At 40.5% G+C, this 20,424-nt stretch overlaps 1 protein-coding gene across 1 annotated transcript in view; it reads left to right on the forward strand.

The window, feature by feature from the left end:
• SOGA3 (SOGA family member 3) overlaps nucleotides 1-20,424 on the forward strand; it is a 49,491-nt gene that overhangs the window by 9,686 nt on the left and 19,381 nt on the right. The window contains exons 4-6 of the mRNA XM_039707126.1: nucleotides 12-509; nucleotides 829-1,053; nucleotides 4,195-4,353. Of these exons, the coding sequence (XP_039563060.1) occupies nucleotides 12-509; nucleotides 829-1,053; nucleotides 4,195-4,353 (882 nt within the window). The remainder of the gene's footprint in view (nucleotides 1-11; nucleotides 510-828; nucleotides 1,054-4,194; nucleotides 4,354-20,424) is intronic.

Here is a 20,424-nt window from a genome sequence, read left to right on the forward strand (position 1 = left end):
CAGGGGGCGGCGGGGGCGAGCGGGAGGGGGCGGCGGCGCCGCCGCCCAAGCAGTGGCGGGGGAAAGCGGGGCGGTCCCCGCTGAAGGGCGCGGGGGAGGCGGCCCCGGCGCCTCCATCTTCCTCGGGCGCGGGGAAGGGCCGCGGTGCGGCGGCGGGCGGCGGCGGGTACTGGAAGGAGGGATGCCTGCAAAGTGAGCTCATCCAGTTCCACCTTAGGAAAGGGCTGGCGGCGGCCGCCCAGATGCAAACCAAGGGCAGCAACCACAGCAGCAGCGGCGGCAGCGCTGCCTCCGCCGCCTCCGCGGCCGCCGCCCCGGCCGAGCCTCCCCCGGCCGCCTCCGCCTCCTCGCCCGCTGCCATGGCGGCGACCGGGGCGGAGGGGCTGCGGCAGGGCGAGGCGGAAGGCAACGGCAGGAGCTGCGGCCCCGAAGTCGCCCTGACCCCCCACCTGCAGGAGGAGATGGAGGAAGAGATGGAGAAACTGCGGGAGGAGAACGAGAGCCTTAAGGTGAGGGACCGGGGCGGCGGCGGGGATGGGGGACAACCAGGGCCGGGCGGGGACCGGGCTGCCTCCTGACGGGAGGACCTTCCTGGCCTCCTTCTCTTGCAGCAGGAGCACTAGAGCAGCGTTAAGATGGCTCTGTTGTGGGGTGTGCGGGCAGTGCCACTTCTCTCCCTCGTTGAGTTGCTTATAATGAGCTGGATGGTATTAACCTGCCCTCCCTGCAGGGCGGAGCTCCATTTTGGCTGCCTTCCCCTATACGTGCTGACATTTGTGCTTTTGACTCACCTGTTGCGTCCCTGTCCCCTTCTTGTCCCCGTGCCAGAACGAAATAGATGAGCTGAGGACAGAGATGGACGAGATGAGGGACAGTTTCTTTGAGGAGGATGCTTGTCAGCTTCAAGAAATGCGCCATGAACTGGAGCGAGCCAACAAGAACTGCCGGATCCTTCAGTACCGGCTGCGCAAGGCTGAGCGCAAGAGGCTCCGCTATGCCCAGACTGGCGAGATCGACAACGAGCTCATACGCAGCATGGAGCAGGACCTCAAGGTACAGACATGAGCAGGTGTCAAAGGGAAGGGAGCGTCTCAGATGGAGACACAACCATGCTCTTGGTCCTCATGACTCAGGTGTTTCCATGCATTCCGCTGTGCACCCAGCGCAGCTTGTGGAATAGCAATGGCCAAGCTCTTCTTGGTAATAGAAGTCCTTGCTGTATGTAGCCCTTGCTATCATATTTGTAATGTGCAAGGAATTACTCAAAAGCAAATTAGAAGCTAAAGGTTTTGAACTCTTTATGATGAGTGCAAAACATACCCTTCCACTGCAGAATTAAACCAACCTCACCAAACAGCCCCATTGACTTTGAGGGGATTTTGTTACTCTTTGGCGAAAGATTTTACAGAGTAAGCAGATTGAATACTTGCAGTATTAACACTAAATCCTTACTTTGTTTCTGTCAGTAAAAAAACTGCTGTCATATTCAATGAATCCAGGGTTTTTCACATCTACCTGAAATTGTAGACAAAACCAATCAAATTTCAATGTGTCCTCAACTGCATTTCATCCATTAGATCTGAATGAACCACTGCCTCTTGCTAAGGAAATGTTTCAGTCCTTGTTTAAAGATTGTCATTGGTAAAATACCCATCATCTCCATTCTAGATTGGTCCAATTACAGAGAAAAAAACCTTTCTTGATACAGTTGGAAGTTTAATTTTTGCTTCCATTCACTAGATATTGAAGTACTCCTGCTGAATCAGGACACCTAAACATGTTTCAGTTGACTGGTCTCCCAGTCAACTGACCTTTTCTCATGGAAGTGCAGACCTCTGTATAGCAAATGTGAGCTTATTGGCCACACTTCTGCCTAGGACTCTAGTTACCTATGGCTCATGAGCTCTGTGGGCTGCAGTTTAAAATGTGAATTTAATACATGATTACGAACAAGGTTATTTTTTATCTTCTTTCTGATAAATATGATGGATTGAGAGTATGTTATTCTCCGACCTGATTTAGATCATCTTTTCTGAAAGTTTTCAAGCTTGTCGTCACTATTATTAAAATTTCTATTTGATATTCCTTTTCTGTGCGTATTCAAAACCCACGTTTTCTGTTATGGCTGTGACAGTTCTATTAATACAGCTGCCCATGTGGTTCTTGGCAAAATAGAGTCTCCTGATCAGAAGCAAAATCACCTTCTTCTCATGGGGATTTCTGTTTGAAACAAGAGATGTTTTGCATGCTCAGAATGATGCTTAGGTGATCAGCTGAGACACACACATTTGCAGGCAGAATTTGAAGGTGGGTCTTCATATCCCAAGTGAATTGTGATTCGAGTTTATAGAGTTGGCTTCTTTGTTGGCTCAGTGTTACTCTTATTAGCAAGTCATACACATCAGACTGGGGAGGGAATTGTTGAGGGCACCTCTGCTGTGGTCCTTGTCTGCCAGTATAGGAGACAGAAGCTAAGGCCTTGGGTTTAGCTGGACAAAGAGCTTGCTTTAATTAGCATTTCTCCCATGTGTTTCCCAGTGTGACTGACTCATTGGAAAGGAGCAGTGTTCTTACAGAGTGTTCTCACTGTTCATGAATGTGATCTGCTTTGGAGTAGGGATGAATGTCTAATGCCAAATTTCTGCCTAATAGAGTTCTGGGTGCTGGGTAACCATAATTGTTACTCATATGGGTTTCTGTAGTATTTTCAAGTCCTCTCCTGAAGAAAGACTATCCAAATTGGCATTGTTCATTTTGCAATATACTAGGGAACTTGATCCTTCAGAGATACAGTCTTGCAGATAGCTGTATGTATCTTAAAATGTATCTTGCATATGCCTGGATTAAAATGTATCTTGCATAAGTGAGTCCCATTTCCCATGTGATCTAGAATGCTCTGTATTTTTTCCTACATTAATAGCTATTCCACCAATTTTTATGTAAGAAAAAAAAAATAGCTACCAGTAATTATATTACAATTTGGTTTTGTTTACTGCCTGTATCTATTTTATCTGTTTTGTCCAGAATGTATCTACAGACTATGGGTTCCATTAGGGTGCTGTTTTAAATATCCCCCATGATTTTCCATTTACTTTGGTTGGACAATCAGATGAGCAGTTTAATACTAAGTGTAGGAAAAGACATCAAGCTAAAGCCCTGTGGTGTGTTTCTCAGCTCATTCTGCAGTCTCTTTGGACTATGGTTATAATTGAAATTCCCCTCCACTCACTCTTTCTGTTGGGCATTATGTGTTTTGAGTGCGTGTGCAGTGGGGGAGGTTATTGAGTGATCTTGTGCTACACTGCAGTGTTGTATCTGTAATTCACACACACTGGGTTTCTTGTCAAGGGAGGCTGAGTCACCAGCTGCTGCTGATTTCTGATACATTGGATCTTTCTAGATGCTTGCTTACCATTATTATTTTTTCTCTAGGGTTTTAGTATGTCAAAGAACTTCTGACATACTAACATAAAGATGGTTTGAGTGAAAGCCGTAAAGGACAGCTTGCTGAACTCCCCTAGCTAATGCTAAGTTGGATTAATTATGCTTTCCAATGTTCTAAAAAAAGCAAGAAATGAGGCTTTCAAACTATGTGTCTGTGTGTCTAGATGACCGTGAACACAGTGATTAGTGTATATTTAAATATTTTTGATGTTTTATAATTTCTAGTGGTTTCACAAAATATAGTGCAAGTGGCTTGCAGGGCAAGATTCTCATTACTTTTCCTGAGGAGGAGGAATTAGATCTTGTCATATGCCTTTTAACTCTATTCCTGTGAAAATGCATAAAAAAAACCCCCAAACAACCAAAACCTTAGTGTTCATTTTAATTTGTGTGAACATGATGTCAGTAAAAATGTTGTTTCTTTGTATTTTAATCTTAAAATGAGCCAATAGTAGTAAATATTTTCACTGATTTTCCACCAAGGAGAGAGAAACTAGCAGAGTCAAAATAAACATGTGTTCATTTGTGGTCACAGGTGGACACAGGTAGGGAAGGCCTGGAGAAGATGGGCCCTGCTTTTAGATGTTGGAATTACTTAGAATTCTGTCTGTGGATGTCCTTGTCTGCCTGTTTCCTTACATACCTCTTCCATCAAAGCACCCAGAATTAACTTCTAAATGGTTGCTTAGGCACTAAGCCCTGCAGCAGTAAATTTTTTTAACCCTTCTTTTGATATACCATTTCATTTAGGTTGCAAAAGATGTATCAGTGAGACTTCATCATGAGTTAGAAAATGTGGAGGAAAAACGTACTATAACAGAAGATGAAAATGAAAAATTAAGACAGCAGCTTATAGAAGTTGAAATTGCCAAACAAGCACTACAGAATGAACTGGAAAAAATGAAAGAGGTTAGTATTGCTATTTATTTCTACACCAATTATTTGAAGATTTAAGATTCTTACTGGTGAACTGTTTTTCTTCTACAACTTGGTTTGGGGGCAAACAATATGGCAGTCAAAAGTTGAAAATTGCAAGGAGTGCTAGAGTACAACTTGATGATTGTGAAGCTGAGAATAAACTGAAATATTTGGTGTTTTCTAGGCAAAACAGGAAACAAGTGGTGCCCTTTTTTCTCTCTCTACTAGAAGGGAAATGTGAAATTAGTGGTAACAAGAGCACAGAGGCTTTGATATGTTGTACCTACATAAATATTCATATAGGAAGTGTGCTTAAGTGTGCCAGAGGCATCTAATTTTAAGCTGATGTTTCCCACAGGTTTTTACAAAGACCAGTAGTTCTTCCCTTGGTAACTACTACAGGGGACTAGCAGGCACACGGAGACTGGGGATCTAGCCACCTCCCCATCTTGTTCAGTCATGTTCTTTGGAGTACTGGGAAGTGAGAGACTCTACCTGGCTTTTCAATCTAAGCATAATTTTTCATTGTATCTAATTAATCTTCAAAATTACTCCAGCTGCCATTATATAGATGCAAGATACTGTGCCATTAAGTAAGCAGAAAATTGCATTACAGCAGTATTAGCCAGGCTGACAGAGATAACAAAGCAGCAGTAAAAGGAGAAACTGTTGACTAAGAATGACTTCTCAGAAGAGATTTTAAAAACAGCTCTCCTGTTTCCTCTTCAAGATTTAAAATTCAATGAATGCCCCTGATTTTCACTTTTAGGAATATACCCTAGTAGGAGCACCAGTGTCTTCTTTGATCTTGTATGAAGCAGAAGAGATGTATTTCAGTTGTCAAAAAAGGCAGGAAATTTTCAGTTGTATGATGATAGGGCATATTTAGGAACTGCAAATGAGTCCTTTATGTGATGTAGTATTAAAAATATTAAAATGTTTTCTTTACAGGAGCTGAATTTCAAGCATGTTAGTAGAGGTTAAACAGGTGGTTTGTTCCATCGTGTGCTGCTTTCCCAGATAACTCTTGATTTTAAAATGGCATGAAAAAAATCTGAGCCTCAGTCTGGTTTCCCCTCATCTCCTTGAAACTTACCCCTTCTGTTTTCTCTCTGGCTACTGCCATTAAATAGAGCTTGGTTTCCTGGACTAGCCTCTTGATAAGAGCATGATCTTTCTGAAATTATCCTTATAACTTGTCTTTAAGATTTGCTTTACTCCAAAGTTTTTGTTATTCTTGTGCATTCAGACTCTACTTTCTTTTAGGTTCTCATCTCTGGTTCTTCCTTCTCTCTAATGTTTATACTGATGTAACATTTGTTTGTCTCGCTTTTTTGAAGCATCTTTTCTTGTGCATTCAGACTCTACTTTCTTTTAGGTTCTCATCTTTGGTTCTTCCTTCTCTCTAATGGATTATACTGATGTAACATTTGTTTGTCTCACTTTTTTGAAGCATCTTCAGATTACAGATTACAGTGATGTTTGGTGGCAATTTAATAGTTTGTGTTCTTTGATATTAAGCCAGTTAATGGACTTCTTCATCCCTGTCATCACTAGTCATTTTCTCCTTATCGTGGTTCTTCCCTCTGGCCTGCTATGTGGAACTATGATTCTGTTGCTCCCACACTGCTCTCCACTCCCTTCTTTGGCTTAAGTGTTTAGCCCTTTCTGTTTTTGCTGTCAGTATCAATGAAAGGGTGCTGGAGACTCCAGAAGAGATGGTGTCATGTTTAGGGTCTCTTGTTACACAATAATGGTTTTCATGAAGCTGCAGCAGATGGATGTTTCCCAGTGGCACAGAATGGGGGGGAGGAGCCAGAATGAAAACATGAAGACTTGACACCATAGTAGGGGTGGAGTGGACAAAGAGTCAGAAATACATCCTTGTACTGAAGTAGGGAGAACTGTCTTGCACAGTCATTATGTGTGTCATCATAATCAGCAGGATTTATGTATTTCAAATAGACTGCTGAGCTGCTTTCAGCAGGTGAATGCTGATTTTCAGGCCAGGACTTTCAGCACAGCATGGGGAAGTTGGAGGATAGGTGAGGAGGAGGTGCAAGTCAGAGGAAAAACAAGTTTGAAGCAAAGCCAAATTATTAAGCACTTTGCAAATATATTATGACTTGGGGGACCCATGGAAACATGCTTGTAAAGTATAGTAAATCTTACAGAACTGAAATTTAGAATCTGTAAAGAAGCTATTCAAATGTTAATGCAAAAAACATGAAAACAACTGAAAGCAGTCTGACTTAGAATTTTTCCATGGCAAATAATTTTTCTTTTTCTCTGGCAATTGAAGGTTTCATGCATTTTAAATGTCATTGTCAGGCAGTCATAATGTTAATTTTCTGTTTGTTTCTGAGTTATTTCCTCTAATTTCACAACCCTTTCTCATTTCAATACAGCCATTATAACCAATGGAACCTCCTGCTTAAGGAAGGTCTACTGAGCTTAAATTGAAGTATGGGGAAGACCTTTTTTCTGGGTTGTGATCTTTGCTTTATTGTGCGTAGAATTAATGGAAACGTATCTCTAAAGACAAAGAAACATATTTGTTTCACAGCATAGTAAAAATGCTTGCAGATGTAATTATGATTTCTCTGCTTTTGCCATCAGATGTACTGCAGAAACCCAAACCTTTCCATTCTTAAAATCTATTTATGTACAACTGCCATGTGAAATTTCTTGTTCTTTAATAATGAACAGTGTGAGATATCAGAGAATTAAAATATGACTTAAGAGGAAATGTAAGAAAGAAAGCATAATGTTTTGGTAGATAGTCTCTAGGGCAGGACATAAGCCAAAGTTCTTTCTTTGTGGATTCTCTGTTGTTTCAAAAAAGCGTGGAGACTTGACTGAAAACATGCAGAAAAGATAAAAGCTAGCAGATGTGTTGGTTTAGAGTCAAATCTGGAGTTCTCCAGTTAACATTTGGATTAATATAGACATGTGAATGTATTTGTCCATTTATATGAAGATGTAATTGCAGTTTGCCTTCTTGATTTGGAGCTTTTGGAAAAAACAGATTATGATAAATTCCACAATAAGTTAGAAATTGTTGTTGATGGCAACAGAAGCTTGCAAGCATCCAGGATTTGGAAGGTGTTCTAACAATGCATACATTTTCTATCAGTTATTTTTGCTTTCAGTCCCCCAAACTGCAGCTATTTGATGGAAAGTTATTCCTGCGTATATCCACACAGACACACAAGATTTTTAATCTGTGTTGGTTTTATTTGTAGCAACTGATTCTGATTTCTTCTTTAACATTGTTTGCTATCAACTGTAATCCTTTTTGGGAAGCTGGAAATAAAGTAGAGGAATTGTTTCCTAGAAGGAACGAGAAACGAACAGTAGCTAGATGTAATTTTTCAGATATTTAAAAAATTAATATATTAATGAACATGTTCATTGATTAATTAATTAATTAACTTTCATTAATTTGTTGTCAACAAGTAAAGCCTAGCTAATGCTTGTAGACCTTTCTGTTATCATGAACTGAAGATTAGTATGTTTGCTGTAGCTATGCAGCAAACACCCAATTAGTTGAGGTTTAGTGGTTTGTTGTGAGACAAATGAAGTAGGGAGAAAACATGGTAATTGTGCTGGGCCCTGGGCTCTACAAATCCTCGTTGCAATGCAGATATGCAATGGCAAGAAGCACAGTGTTTTTCAGGGACATGTGTTCTCTCTGGATGGATATAGATGGCTCGGCTACTGCTCCAAGCTGGGCAGATGCAGGGCAGCTCAGTTCTTACAGCTGCTTTAGGGTGGTGTTGTCAAGCCACCATTTTCTTCTTCTAAGCATCAACTTTTAGTTCAGATACAGAACCTGTGATAACCATGGCACTGTACCAGAGATGTCTTTTGTCTTTCCAGTTCAGACTGCAGGCAGAGGAGTCTATGCCTCTCTACATGGGTCTGTGTTTTGCTGTAGTGGTGCCTGTCTTGTCAGTCTGGCTCATACACTGCATGCAAATGGAAGAAGGCAACTAGATATGGGGAACTGGGCACTGGAGCTGGGAGGAAGAATCTGAATTCTGTTCCTTATTTTGACACTAACCTGCTGTGGGACCGCAGGAATGTAATTACACTTTTCTGCTTACTCTTGCAACCTTTGCCTGCCCTGTTTAAGCACAGATTAGCTCTTTATACATCTCTGAGTGTTCATGCTGCATAGACATCAGAAGGATAGCTGGAAATTTCACTAAAAATGCTGCTACAAAAAAACCCCAAACAAATTCGAATCCCCCCACCCCTGGGGAAAAAAAAAAGTCAACAAAAAACCCCCAAAGAATACCTCAAACCAACAGACCCACATTACAAAAGACCTGGTAAGATGCTGTCCCAGTCCCCTTGATCACCAATACCAGCTTGCCTCGCTTTTCTAGGATGGAAGTCCAGTATCTCTTCTTTCTTATAACCCTTTCTTTCTTTAAGCCCCTTCTCCTGCCACAACCAATTATTTCAAGTCTTTCTACTATAACTCACAAAGTCTCACATTCTCCAGATTCTTTTACTCAGTCTTGGTCCTGTGTCTCTTTTCTCTTTCTCTTTTTTATTTCTCTTTTCTTTTTTCTCTTTCACTTTCTCATTTTCTTTCTTTTTCTCTTTTTCTCTTTTTCTTTTATGTCTGATGGTAGTTGTTTTGCTATCTTCTGTTTCCTAAGTCCTAGTCTTGTCCTTCTCTCCCACTGTTCCTTCCTTCCCTGCATCCTTCCAACTCTTCATGAGTGTCCAGTCTCCTCTCTAGATTTCAAGAATTTTCCAGTTAATTTTGCTCTTATTCTGCTTCAAATATATTATCCCCATTTCTTAGCTACAACTTCTATTTGCTGTGAAATTTTTACTTTTCCCCTGGTTCCTCCACCCCCTCATGCAAATCTGTCAGCTTCCTTGGTTTGTTCTGTTCCTTTCCTTGTTTCCAAGCCTTATCTCGTCATTTTTGCATCTGGACTGAGAGCAGTGGAGGATCACTCTCTGTGCTAGGAAACAGCAACTGTATCTTTGTGAGCACCTGAAGGAAGGTTTCTGGTTCTAATGTCTGGCTTTAGCTTTATCCAGACCCTCATGGAACAGCAATTCCAGGACTCGTTGGCTTTGCCTTCTGGCCCTGGAGTTGGAACATAATCTGTCAGCTGGAGAAAACGTGCAGATTGATAGCTGGCAGTGGGAGAGAGTGAGGTAATTTATAAATACTGAATTTTCAGCAATTCAAACTGGTAAGCTCCAATGAGTAATTACCTGGTAATATATAGGAATGGAAAATTTCTAAAAAGTTATGTCATCCTTTTGATGAGTTAGGAAAGTATGAGGTATATATTGTATATAAACAAAAAAACGGTCTTGAACACAGACATATTGGGATGTCTCAAGAGAACAGTTGCTAGAATAATTTACTATGAGCAAACAAGAGTATTGTCATCTTAAAAATAGCTGAATAATTTGCTTAAATTTCCCGAAATATTAAGAGTGTTGGTAACTTATCCCAGGACAGGCACTTGGTGTGGAAAATCTGCAATACTTAAAAATGTAATGAGGTTGCAAGAAACTGGAAACAAGTCTCATGAAGAGTGGTAGTTTGCAGCACTTCCAACAGGCAAGGCAGCCATGTCCAACAGTAACATTCCATAATTGAAAGCTTTCAGAATTTCCTCACCTGGTACTAGTCTTGATCCCTTCTCTTGGGACCTTAAACTTCACCATCTCACAGCCGGTGCTGCCAGTGCTACCACTGACCATTAAACCTCTGACCAGTGATTTGCAAGAGGTCCATCAAAGTAATTGCTACAGCAGACTTATTAATCACCTGTAGCAAAAAATTGTCTTCAATCCATTGCAGAAATCATGTGACTGCTAGTTGTCTGAAAATGCTTCATCTATTTCCCCTTATGCATCAGATGATCAGGAGGAGACACTTCAGAGGGTGCTCCTCTGTCTTCTGATTGTTGCCCATAGCTGGTCCATCACCTGCCACAGGACAACACCAAATGCAATTGAGTTACTCTTTTGTGTAGAGCCAAACCCTTCTTCCTCACCTTTAGAGTTTTCATCAATTCATTGCTGCACTCCAGGCATGTGAGCTATCCTGACAGACCTCTGTGATTCCAGTGAGGTCAAAACTATGTGAATGTTCATGGATTTCTAGCTTCTGTTTGTTGCCCATGCTGCATGCTTATGAATCACTGGAAATTGATATTTGGTTGTTCTGGTTTGAAAGAGAAAGTCTCCTCCATCATGCTGTCTCCCAAGCACATCATAATTGCACCTCATATGTTCATTTTTCCTCAGAGTTAGAGCTTCATTTCAAACAGCTGGTAATGGAGAGAGCAAGGTTAAGCAGAGTGAGATGAGAGGCTGCTGTAGCTGCTCATCCTCACAGGCTCAGTGCAGTAAGTGGAACTCTTTGGAGAGTTACAGTAATTTACTTGCTCCCGGCACCAGATGGCAGCAGGGGAGGATTTAATTGGGCTCTCACAAGACCAGTTCCTTCCTGTGTCTTTGGGAGTATCCAATACTAAGTCTACCAGCAACACTTTTACCAACAATACCTTTAAGCAGAGGGTTTCTGTAATCTGGAATTTCGGTTTGTTGTCTCAAAAAAAGGCAACTGGTTTTGATGAAGAGAACAACAGGATAATTAGATGACTTTTCAAAAAGAGATGAGAAACAAATGTCTGCCTGGATTTGTACAGTAAAAGGAGAAAAAGTCCTCTATCTCCAAGCACAGCTCAGTGATTTCTAAGCACCACATCCCAGCAGATGCATAACCCCCAGTCAGACTTGCATGTGTGGTATTCTGTTACCTTTGGTGTCTTGCCCAAGTATTTTGTTCCTTTAAAAACAGTACTCAGCAGGGATGCTATTCATAACCTGTGAGGGCGTGATTCTGACATACTGGCTCAGAGCACACTGAATTTTCATAGGGACTGCGATAAGCAGAGTTTGCTTCGGTTTGGTTCTTTGAATATGAGAAAAGCATCATAATGGAGAAAGAAATTAGTCTGTGTGACAGAATCTGCTGTAGTAATTCTCTGAAAATGTCATGCCATAAGCAGGAAAAAAGAAGCGCATTTGAGAAGCAGCTGATGCTTAAAATTTGTAAAATTGGATTTTAATTATCTATCAGCCATCAGCAATTCACATGAGCCATTTGCTTCAAGAGAGTTACTCAAAATTGAATATAAACAGCCTGATGGTCAATAATAATGTATTCCAAAACATTGGTAATAAATATGGAATTATTTCAAAGGAATAAAGCTCCATAAATATCTTACTGTGAAGAGATTTTGTGAATAAAGATGCCTGGAAGGGATATTTTTCAGTCAGTGAAGCTGGTGTGCTGCTTTGTGAATTTCTACTGTATGGTCTGAAAATGGACAAGGGTGTGTAAAAGAAGTGGCAGGATTGATGGCTAATTAGGAAGTAATAATGAATTGGCAGCTGTAGTAAAAAAGAGTATATCTGGAATAGGTCTAAACCAGAAACTAATTTAGCCATCACAAAATAAAGACTGATCAGTTCCTTTGAATCTGTAAACATAATGCAGCTACTCTGATTTCATGGGGATGGGAGGGTTCTTTCCTTGTGTCAGAATCTTATTTTGTTTTCCTTCATCTGTGTGGTAGATAGTAGCAGCCTTAGATTTGCAAGCTCTCTTGTCAAAAGAGTTACTGATATTATATATCGTCTCCAGGTAAAATTAGAGTTTCTTTGCAGTAAGGTGTATTTTCAAGGGGAAAAAAGAGGTAATGACTATCTTTAAAAAAAAAAACAAAACAAAACAAAAAAACCTAACTAGAACAGAAGCATAGAATAAAACCTGAGCTTCCAAACACATAGAAACTATGTTTTACAGAAAGGACACCAGTCACAACATTCAGGTTTCAAGCATCTGAAACCTTTTTTTTTTTTGCTTCAGTCATTCTTTTCAAAGTTGTTTTTTGCTACAGAATCACTTCCAGCAGTCAAAAACTATATATGTAAAGTAAATCAGGCTAAGGAAGGGCCCACACACTGAACAAGCAGTTCCAAACATGTTCTTTAGATAGTTTTGACCTGGGTCAGCTACCACTGCTTCAGTGCTTGGGCATGATTTGGGGTCTAGCCTGGGTCAGAGCTGGTTACTGATTGACAATTTGGATGTGTTCCTGTTTGTTTGAAAGGAAGCTGTAGGGAAGTTCAGCTGTATTGTCATCACAGTTGAAAGGAGACTGAATTGTGAAGAGCCAGTTGGCATTGGGTCCTGAGAACAGTCTCTGGCCATTTCATTTACCAGTGTAAAAACCAGGCAAAGGTTCTGTGACTTGGTCTGGAGCCAGAGGAGATGGCAAACGAGATGCAGAACAGCAAGTCCAGTCTGTTGCTGCCATGTGATTTCCTACTGCTGGGAATTACTTGGCAAGGGGCAATCATTTGGCATGCCCAGTTGTCCATGGAAGTAATGGACAGGGTGGGAACCCTGGGTCAGGTGGTAGATGGTAACTGGTTATCACAGAAAATGGTTTGTGAACATGAACTCTCCATGGGGCAGGTGGTAAAAGATGTATTTCTCTTAATACAGACATCAGGGTATGACTTCCTCAAGATATAAAGGAGAAAGAAAACCTTTTTTATCTGCTGAGTAGGCAGCCTCACTACTAACTTCACTAAGGCTGCCAAAATATGATACCACATTAACAAATGGAGGAAAGTCTGAGAAATACAATATTAGAAGGCTCTTTAGTGGACTTCAGTCACAGAAAAAAGTTTTTATTTTTGTACTTCCCAATTTCAGTATTGCTTTACTCTAATGGACATTCAAGTGTCCCTATATGCAATTTAGACATAGGGGTACCAACTTCTCAACTAAAACAAAAAGTTGCCAGGTCACTTAAAGGTGTAAAAACGAGCTCCCTTGTTTAGGTGATTCTTAAATAGCTCTATTATGTTACTTTTCACGGTATCAGAGACAGCATATAATCCACCCTGGTTCTTTTGTTGTTGTTTTGCCTAAATTGGTTTTGTTTAGTTTATTTAAAATAATATATTGTACTTTTCAAATTCCAGGTCACATTTCATTTTTGCTCAATTTTTCATTTTTGGCAGGTAGAAAATTTATTTTTTGTTGTAAGACACTACGTATGATTACTTTAGATCTTAAAGAAAGAGATTGCATGATAGAGAGGACAAATTCAGTATCTTTGTACTAGTACAAAAACATGAATGGGAAAATAGATGTAGGCTAGGATTCTCTAGATTTAAGGAAATCTGTAGGACTTTGCAAAATTGCTTTCTATTACTTGGAAGGGTTTATAGAGGCAGAACAGAGACATTTTCTAGGTGCTGAACCAGAGGTCTAGATACATGTTTTTGTAGAGAATCAATGTACACCAGATGTCATTGTATTACTGGAAGGCCCACCAAGGCTTTGATGAGTAATAGTTATACATATGCTTTCTGTCCCTTGTACCACTGTATTTAGTCCTGCTTAAGTCCACCTGTCCCTTCAAAGAAACAGCTGAAATAACAGTGTATTTGCAGTGTGCTGATACAGGTCAAATATGAGCATGTTTTAGATTGAAAGAAAAGTTGCCATAGCTCTGTTATTGTTTAGTGTATGTGGTCCTTGCTGGTTTCAGGGCTTTCTCATAGTATTAAACTGAGCTTTTCAGAAATCCCACATGAAAGAATTTTCTGTCTTTCCATTCTCTGAATGTTCTAGCAAATCTACAGTTTCAAAAACCTCCAGAGAACTCTGTAGCCTGATAGATTTTTCAGTTATTCTGCACATGGAATTTCCCAATGCATCCTTTAGGTGCTCCTGACAGGAGTTTGGCGGAGCCTCGCAGCTGTAGGTAGTTTGTCCTGGCTTTAGGAGAGTAAATAGGAAGTAGCACAATCGAAGTATGTGCTGCTCTGCATTTAGGCTGAACTCAGCTGTCAGTGTAAGGAAGGGAACCTTGTCCTGTCACAGTACAGATGGCTGTTCTGGAACATGTCATGGGCCCTCAAGGTGTGACCTAAGTGCAGTTTCCAGTGTAAAAACAGGTGAAACAAATTGGCATGACCTCAAATGGAACATGGACAGCAGAGACATGTACAATAAAGCTATCACAAGTATTTCAAAATTTACTATTCAGTAGTAATTGTTCATCACTTTTTTCAGAACAATGGTCCTGAGAATTTAGGTGGCTGGCATAAATTACCCAGTACATTCAGAATCAGAAAAGCTGAGTGAAGCAAGCCTGGCTTCTTTATGTGCAGCTCTGAAGGAGAAGTGATACTGTTTGTTAACTAGTATCCTAATGGCACATAGTGGGATGCAGAAGATGTAGTGTGATACTCCAGCCTCTTCATGGGGCTTGGTTCGTCTTCTTTAAAACTATCTTCCCATGTCTTTCTCCCTGCCCTTGCCTCCACTCAATCCCCCCAAAATCAGCCCAATGTGATGTTTTGTTGCCAGTGCTTTATAATGTCACTTGTGTTTGCCTGCAGTCCACTTAGAAATGAAAGGTTATGAAGTGCAGATTATCAGTCAGGCTCAAGGTGATGACTCAGGTCTAAGGTTCAGCTGGAAAACCAGTACACAGGTGTATCAACAAATACACCTGTGTGCTTCTGTCACAGGTGTATGACTGTGACAGGAAAAACTGTGGTGAGCTAATGACAGACTCACCGCATCTCACACAGCTCAAGCAGGACCTGAAGCATGGGCTGAGATGAAATAGGGCTCCTGGGCCTGGGGGCAGGCTGTCTGGGGAGGCCCCAGATCTGTGTTTCCATGAAATATCTGATAGGATGGAAAGAAGGAGGCAGACTCTTTTTAGTGGTGTTCAGTGACAGAACAAGAACAAACATTTGCGTGAAGGTGCTCAAACACTGAAATCATTGCCTATAGAGGAAGGAGATTCAACCTCTGGCGAAATTCAAGACCGCACAGGACATGGCCCTGAGAACCCTGTTTCAGCTGTCTGTGCTCTGAGCAGGGGACACTGGACTAGATCTTCAGAGGTTGTGAGAGACTGGACTATTAAATGATAAATGACTCAAAACATTTGTCCATTTGTGGAGGCGCCAGGGTGCTTTGCTGAGGGGGCTGGTCATAACAGAGGTCTCTTTCAGCCCCAACTGTTCTGATCTGTTCTTGTTAATAACAAGCAAAATCTATTTTCCCATTTTGCTGTGGAGCATACGAGGGGTAGAAAAGGTCACTTCTGGATAGGGAGAAAGGAAATGGTTTCCAGGTTACTTGTGCTAAACAGGAGAGCTGAGGTCTGTCCAAGCAGCTTTTTTCCCCGAGGCAAAACACAGCAAATGAACAGGAGATCTGAAGCAGCTATATGCTACCAAGAAGGGCATTTTCCCTGTGACACTGATGTTGCACAGAGGTCTGTGCCTCTGCTCATGTTCTGTGTCATACAGCTGTGCACATGTGTGTCTGTGTGCAAAGCACTGAACTCTCCATCGGGCACGCAGCTCACGTGCAGCGCAGGAGTGAGCGAGGCAGAGCAAAGTGCAACAAGGGAAGTATTGTACACATGCAGGGGTGGAAACGCTGCCCAGCAAATGGCTTCTGTGTGCCATTGTTCAAGGCAGCCAGCTGATTCTTCAGAAACTGGCGGTGTGCTGGTTGTGCTTTACCTCTGAACTGCCCTGGAAGAATATGGCACTTCAGGGAGCAGAATGGCGTGTTCTGACCCTCTTCTTTTAGACCCTTTCATCTTTCAGACCCTCTCATTTTCACACATTTATAGCTATATGCTCCAATATGTGTCACTTGATGGGGTGACACCCAGCTATAGGTGTGCTGGCTTCTGGGATCAGCTCAGCAGCTCTTCTGAATCATGTGGAACTAATGCTAACCAGGAACAAGAGCACCAGGCTTTTGATGTTTTGGGTTTGTTTGTTTTGTTTTGTTTTGTTTTTTTGTTTGTTTTGTTTTTTCACTTACTTCACTGTTCATAGTATCAAGAAATGCAACATCCTGGCATTAGAGAAATTCAGATTTTGATCATGATCCATAGCTGAGAGTTCTAAGTATTGCATTTCTTATTTTGAAGTAAAAGGGACTGGATTAACCTCTTAGATGTGCAGGTGTACCTTTCTGAAGTGTTTGTTTCTGCTTATATTTTTTGACATGTGATGTGATTTCTCCCCTTTCCTCCTCATTGCTAGTATTAACAAGATGTGAATATATCAAGATGTGTAGAATAAAACCTGCAGGTATCAAGTCTGTTTTGCTTTGCTTGATCCTGGTTGCATGATTGTTTTAATTGACTTTGGCTGGCTTAGCAATGAATCCAGGTTAGGATAACAGCAAAGCCCTTTGCTTAGATCACAGATGAGTACTTGCACTTAGAAGATCTTTGCCATGCACTGTTTCCGTCAGTGTTGTCCATAATGAGAAGACTCTATCTCCCTGCAAACCACGACTGATGATGACATCCAACTGCCCTGATTACCAGCAGTATTTTAAATTACAGGCTGGTCTAAATTATTTTAAATTTACATATTTACTGTCTTCTCTAGGCAGTTCTCCTGTTGTCTTAGCATAGCTTTTATTCCTTGTTCTTACATCTGTATCTTCATATTTAGTCATACTGAAACCGATTTTATTTGATTGCACAAAGGTTTATATCAGTGACCTTCCTTTTTAATATTTAGTGTTTCTCCAACCTTTACCCTGCAGCCTTTATTCAATGTTATTTTATGGGTCTTCTTTCCAGTTACTAAGAAAAAAATGTTACTTTGAGTAGGACCTAGAATTGATTCTTGCATTACCCCATTAGGGCTGCTGTGGTATTAATTTGCAGGTGATTTGCTGGTTCAGTGACATTTATGATAAATGCTGAAGAGTCAAATATTTGTTCATGATAGCTAATTAAAAATACATTCCAGTGATCAAATATTTATAATGAGTGGAAAACTGTCAAGCTTCTTTTCAGAATGAGATTTTCACATTTCTAGCAAAGGGAACATTTAAATAGTTTAATAGTTTTAGGTCAACCTCTACATTAAGGTTTTATGTCAGCCTAAGAGTCACAGCCCATTCCCTTGCTGGGAGTAAGCATTTCTTATAAGAACCTGAGCAAGTTTCAGTTAGGGGAAAGAGTCATTATTTAGGAGGACAGGACATGGGATCAAGTGACGGGTCTTATGTGCTTCTAGAAGTTTGTGAAGCAGCTGGACACCCTGCTCTAGCCAGCACTGCAATGTCCTCCTTCCCCTCATCTCCATCCATTGTTGAAATACCAGGAAAAGTATTGGATGCATGTTTAGATTATGTCAAATCAGACTGGTACCAGAGTGAGAAAAGTAGGTGTGGGGCTGTCTAAACTTATAAAACACCTTCCTTCTATTTCAGCTCTTACTCTCCATGGTTTATTTTTTTCAATTTTTATTTTAAATTGCAAGCCAAATGTGCAGCCCTAACATCAGCTATCATGCTCAGTGCTTCTCAGTTGGAAAGAGACCTGAAACATACTCTGAGAATAACACAATACTGAGATAATTTCATCACACTCTAGTGAGTAGTAAAGCTATAAAATGAACTCAAATTCTTCCTGCCTTATTCTAAGCTACAATAAATATCTCAGCAATTAATAAAGAATCCTTAAGCAAAACCTAACACATTTTTTCAAGATGCTTAGGTTTGATTATTTCAAGCCTGATCTAGGGGTACATTATCTAAAAGTCATGGTAGGAACCACAGGAGGAATTCCTGACACATCAAGGGATTTATGCATGCACAGAGGCCCCATAACAGTCTTTATCCCTCCTCACAGAACAGGGCAAAGGGTGTGCAGCTCCTTGAATCTCCACAAACCTTCTCATCTGCACAAAACTGTGCTGTACTTGGCTATGGTTAGCTGACTCCCAACTGCTCTAACAATCTGCAGTGCTTTTGGAAATCAGAGTAAACCCAACTTTACAGTCTTGAAAAGTCAGTGAATATTGAACAATTTTTGGGCTGCACAAACTTGCCTCTTTGTGGCACAGACTATGACCAGGGAAATGTAAATTTGCCCTAAGCCTCTCTCTGCATTTTCCCTTTGATCAATATGGCTGTGCAACTCATGGAGCTGGATCAAATCAGACACAAGACAGATTTTTTGGTTCAGTTTTCTGCCACTGGATATAATGTAATAAAAACTAAATTGACACTATCTATGTTGGCAAATTAAAAATTTATATTTGCCAACAACAAAAAAAAATCTTTGTTTTTAAAATGTCTTCCTTATTCTTCAAATCTTAGTGCAATTTGCCAGCTCAAGATCCTTGTTTTGTCTGTCATTAGCACAGGTACACAGAATGATACAATACTTTACTCCTTCTACCACCATTCAGGAGCAGAAGTCTTGAATATTTCTGTATTCTACTTGCTTGCAAAACTAAACCACAAATGAAACAGCAGAGGATAACTGAGATGCAAAAAGCACAGCCTCCCTGTCCACAAAGCAAACAATAAGCATATCCCTATTAGCTGTACCAACACTGTCTTCATATTTAAACTGGCTTATTTCAAAAACACTGCTGAGGAGCAGTACAAAATGAAAACAATATTTACTACTTCACTAGAGAATTGCTGAGAAATTGATTGTAGCTTAGAATAAGGCAGGAAGAATTTGAGTCCATTTTATGGCTTTACTACTCAGTAGAGCGTGATGAAATTATCTCTGTATTGTGTTATTCTCAGAGTGGATTTCAGGTCTCTTTCCACCTGAGAAGCACTGAGCATGACAGGTGATGTTAGGGCTGCACACTTGGCTTGCAATTTAGGGCTGGCAAGAGAAGGATTATGCCATCTTGAGAAGTGCTTAGCATCTCCAGCAAGACATTGGATAAACTCCAGTGAAGGCCACTGGAGAACAGATGCTGCTGAGCACCGCAGCAGAATTGCTCTTTGTGTGCGATCTGGTTTGCATCTAATACAAACCTCATCTGCAGTCTTATCCTGGCTGTGGACACTTCTGAATAGGATTTTTTTTATTATATGGAAAAAATTTATCTGAGCCCACAATTTTAGCATATGAAGGGCAGATTTTTTGCTACAACTGAGAAAGCAGCAGAGGTGGCTTTTAGTGACAAAAAATGTGCAGACAATTTTAGTAATGGCCAGTCTTAGTTTAGTATGAAGATTTGCGAGCAGGAGTCTGAGTTGCTATTTTTTCATTCTACCATATGTTAGTTTGAACATTTTTTCTTTTTTCCATTTTGCTGTGATGAATATCATTGCTTATTTCATTAGCAGCGATAATTTATTTCATCTTGAAAATGGAACTGGAAGACTGCAGTAGTACTGCAGGCTTGAGAGAATTGATAGAAAGAGTAGCCACTGTAAATTGTGAAATGTACATCTGGAAAAAACGCTCAAAAATTTAGTATTTATAGCAAATTTTTAATATTTATAACAGAATATACTTCTTGATTTGTGGCCTTCTTTGTTTAGTGTGATATTGCCATTGCCTCAGGACCCTGACGTGGTGTTGTAGAACACTGTGATTGTGAGGATATTTTCTGTCAGCTGAGATGTGTGAGATCTTAACCTCTAGTGATCAGAAATTGTCTCATGGTGAGACAATTTTCATATGAAAAGAGATCATACCAGTTCCAGCTGGACCTAATCTGCTTGCCCACATCATCCTGCTAATTGAATTCTGGGTGTTCTTCATTGCTTTCTGCTATAAAATTTTTGCTAAATGCTGGGATTTTGTTGGTGAACAATACAAGCACTGGAGAGTTGGTTGTAATTCAAGTAGAGCAGAATAGAAAGTAGTGCCTAATCGTTACATAGCACACTACTGTTGTAATTTGAATGTTGCTATCCTGACTACTAAAAGGAACAGCAAAAAAATATAGCAAGAAAGGAGAAAAACAGGGGGTTTTGTTTCACATCAAACCTAGAAAAGTACTTTTTGTTATATCTCTTATCTTCTGAAAAGTCATAGGATACAAAAGAAGTTTCAGTCCAGCATTCCAGAACTTCATTATTTCTGGAGTGATGCTGAGCCCAACAAGGTGAGCAAAAGGCACTTAGGTAATAAAGCAGAAATATAGTTTAGCTATAGCTTATTTATT

The sequence above is a fragment of the Passer montanus genome, unplaced genomic scaffold (assembly GCF_014805655.1).
Source record: "Passer montanus isolate IOZ18808 unplaced genomic scaffold, ASM1480565v1 scaffold2, whole genome shotgun sequence".
Lineage (NCBI taxonomy): Eukaryota > Metazoa > Chordata > Aves > Passeriformes > Passeridae > Passer > Passer montanus.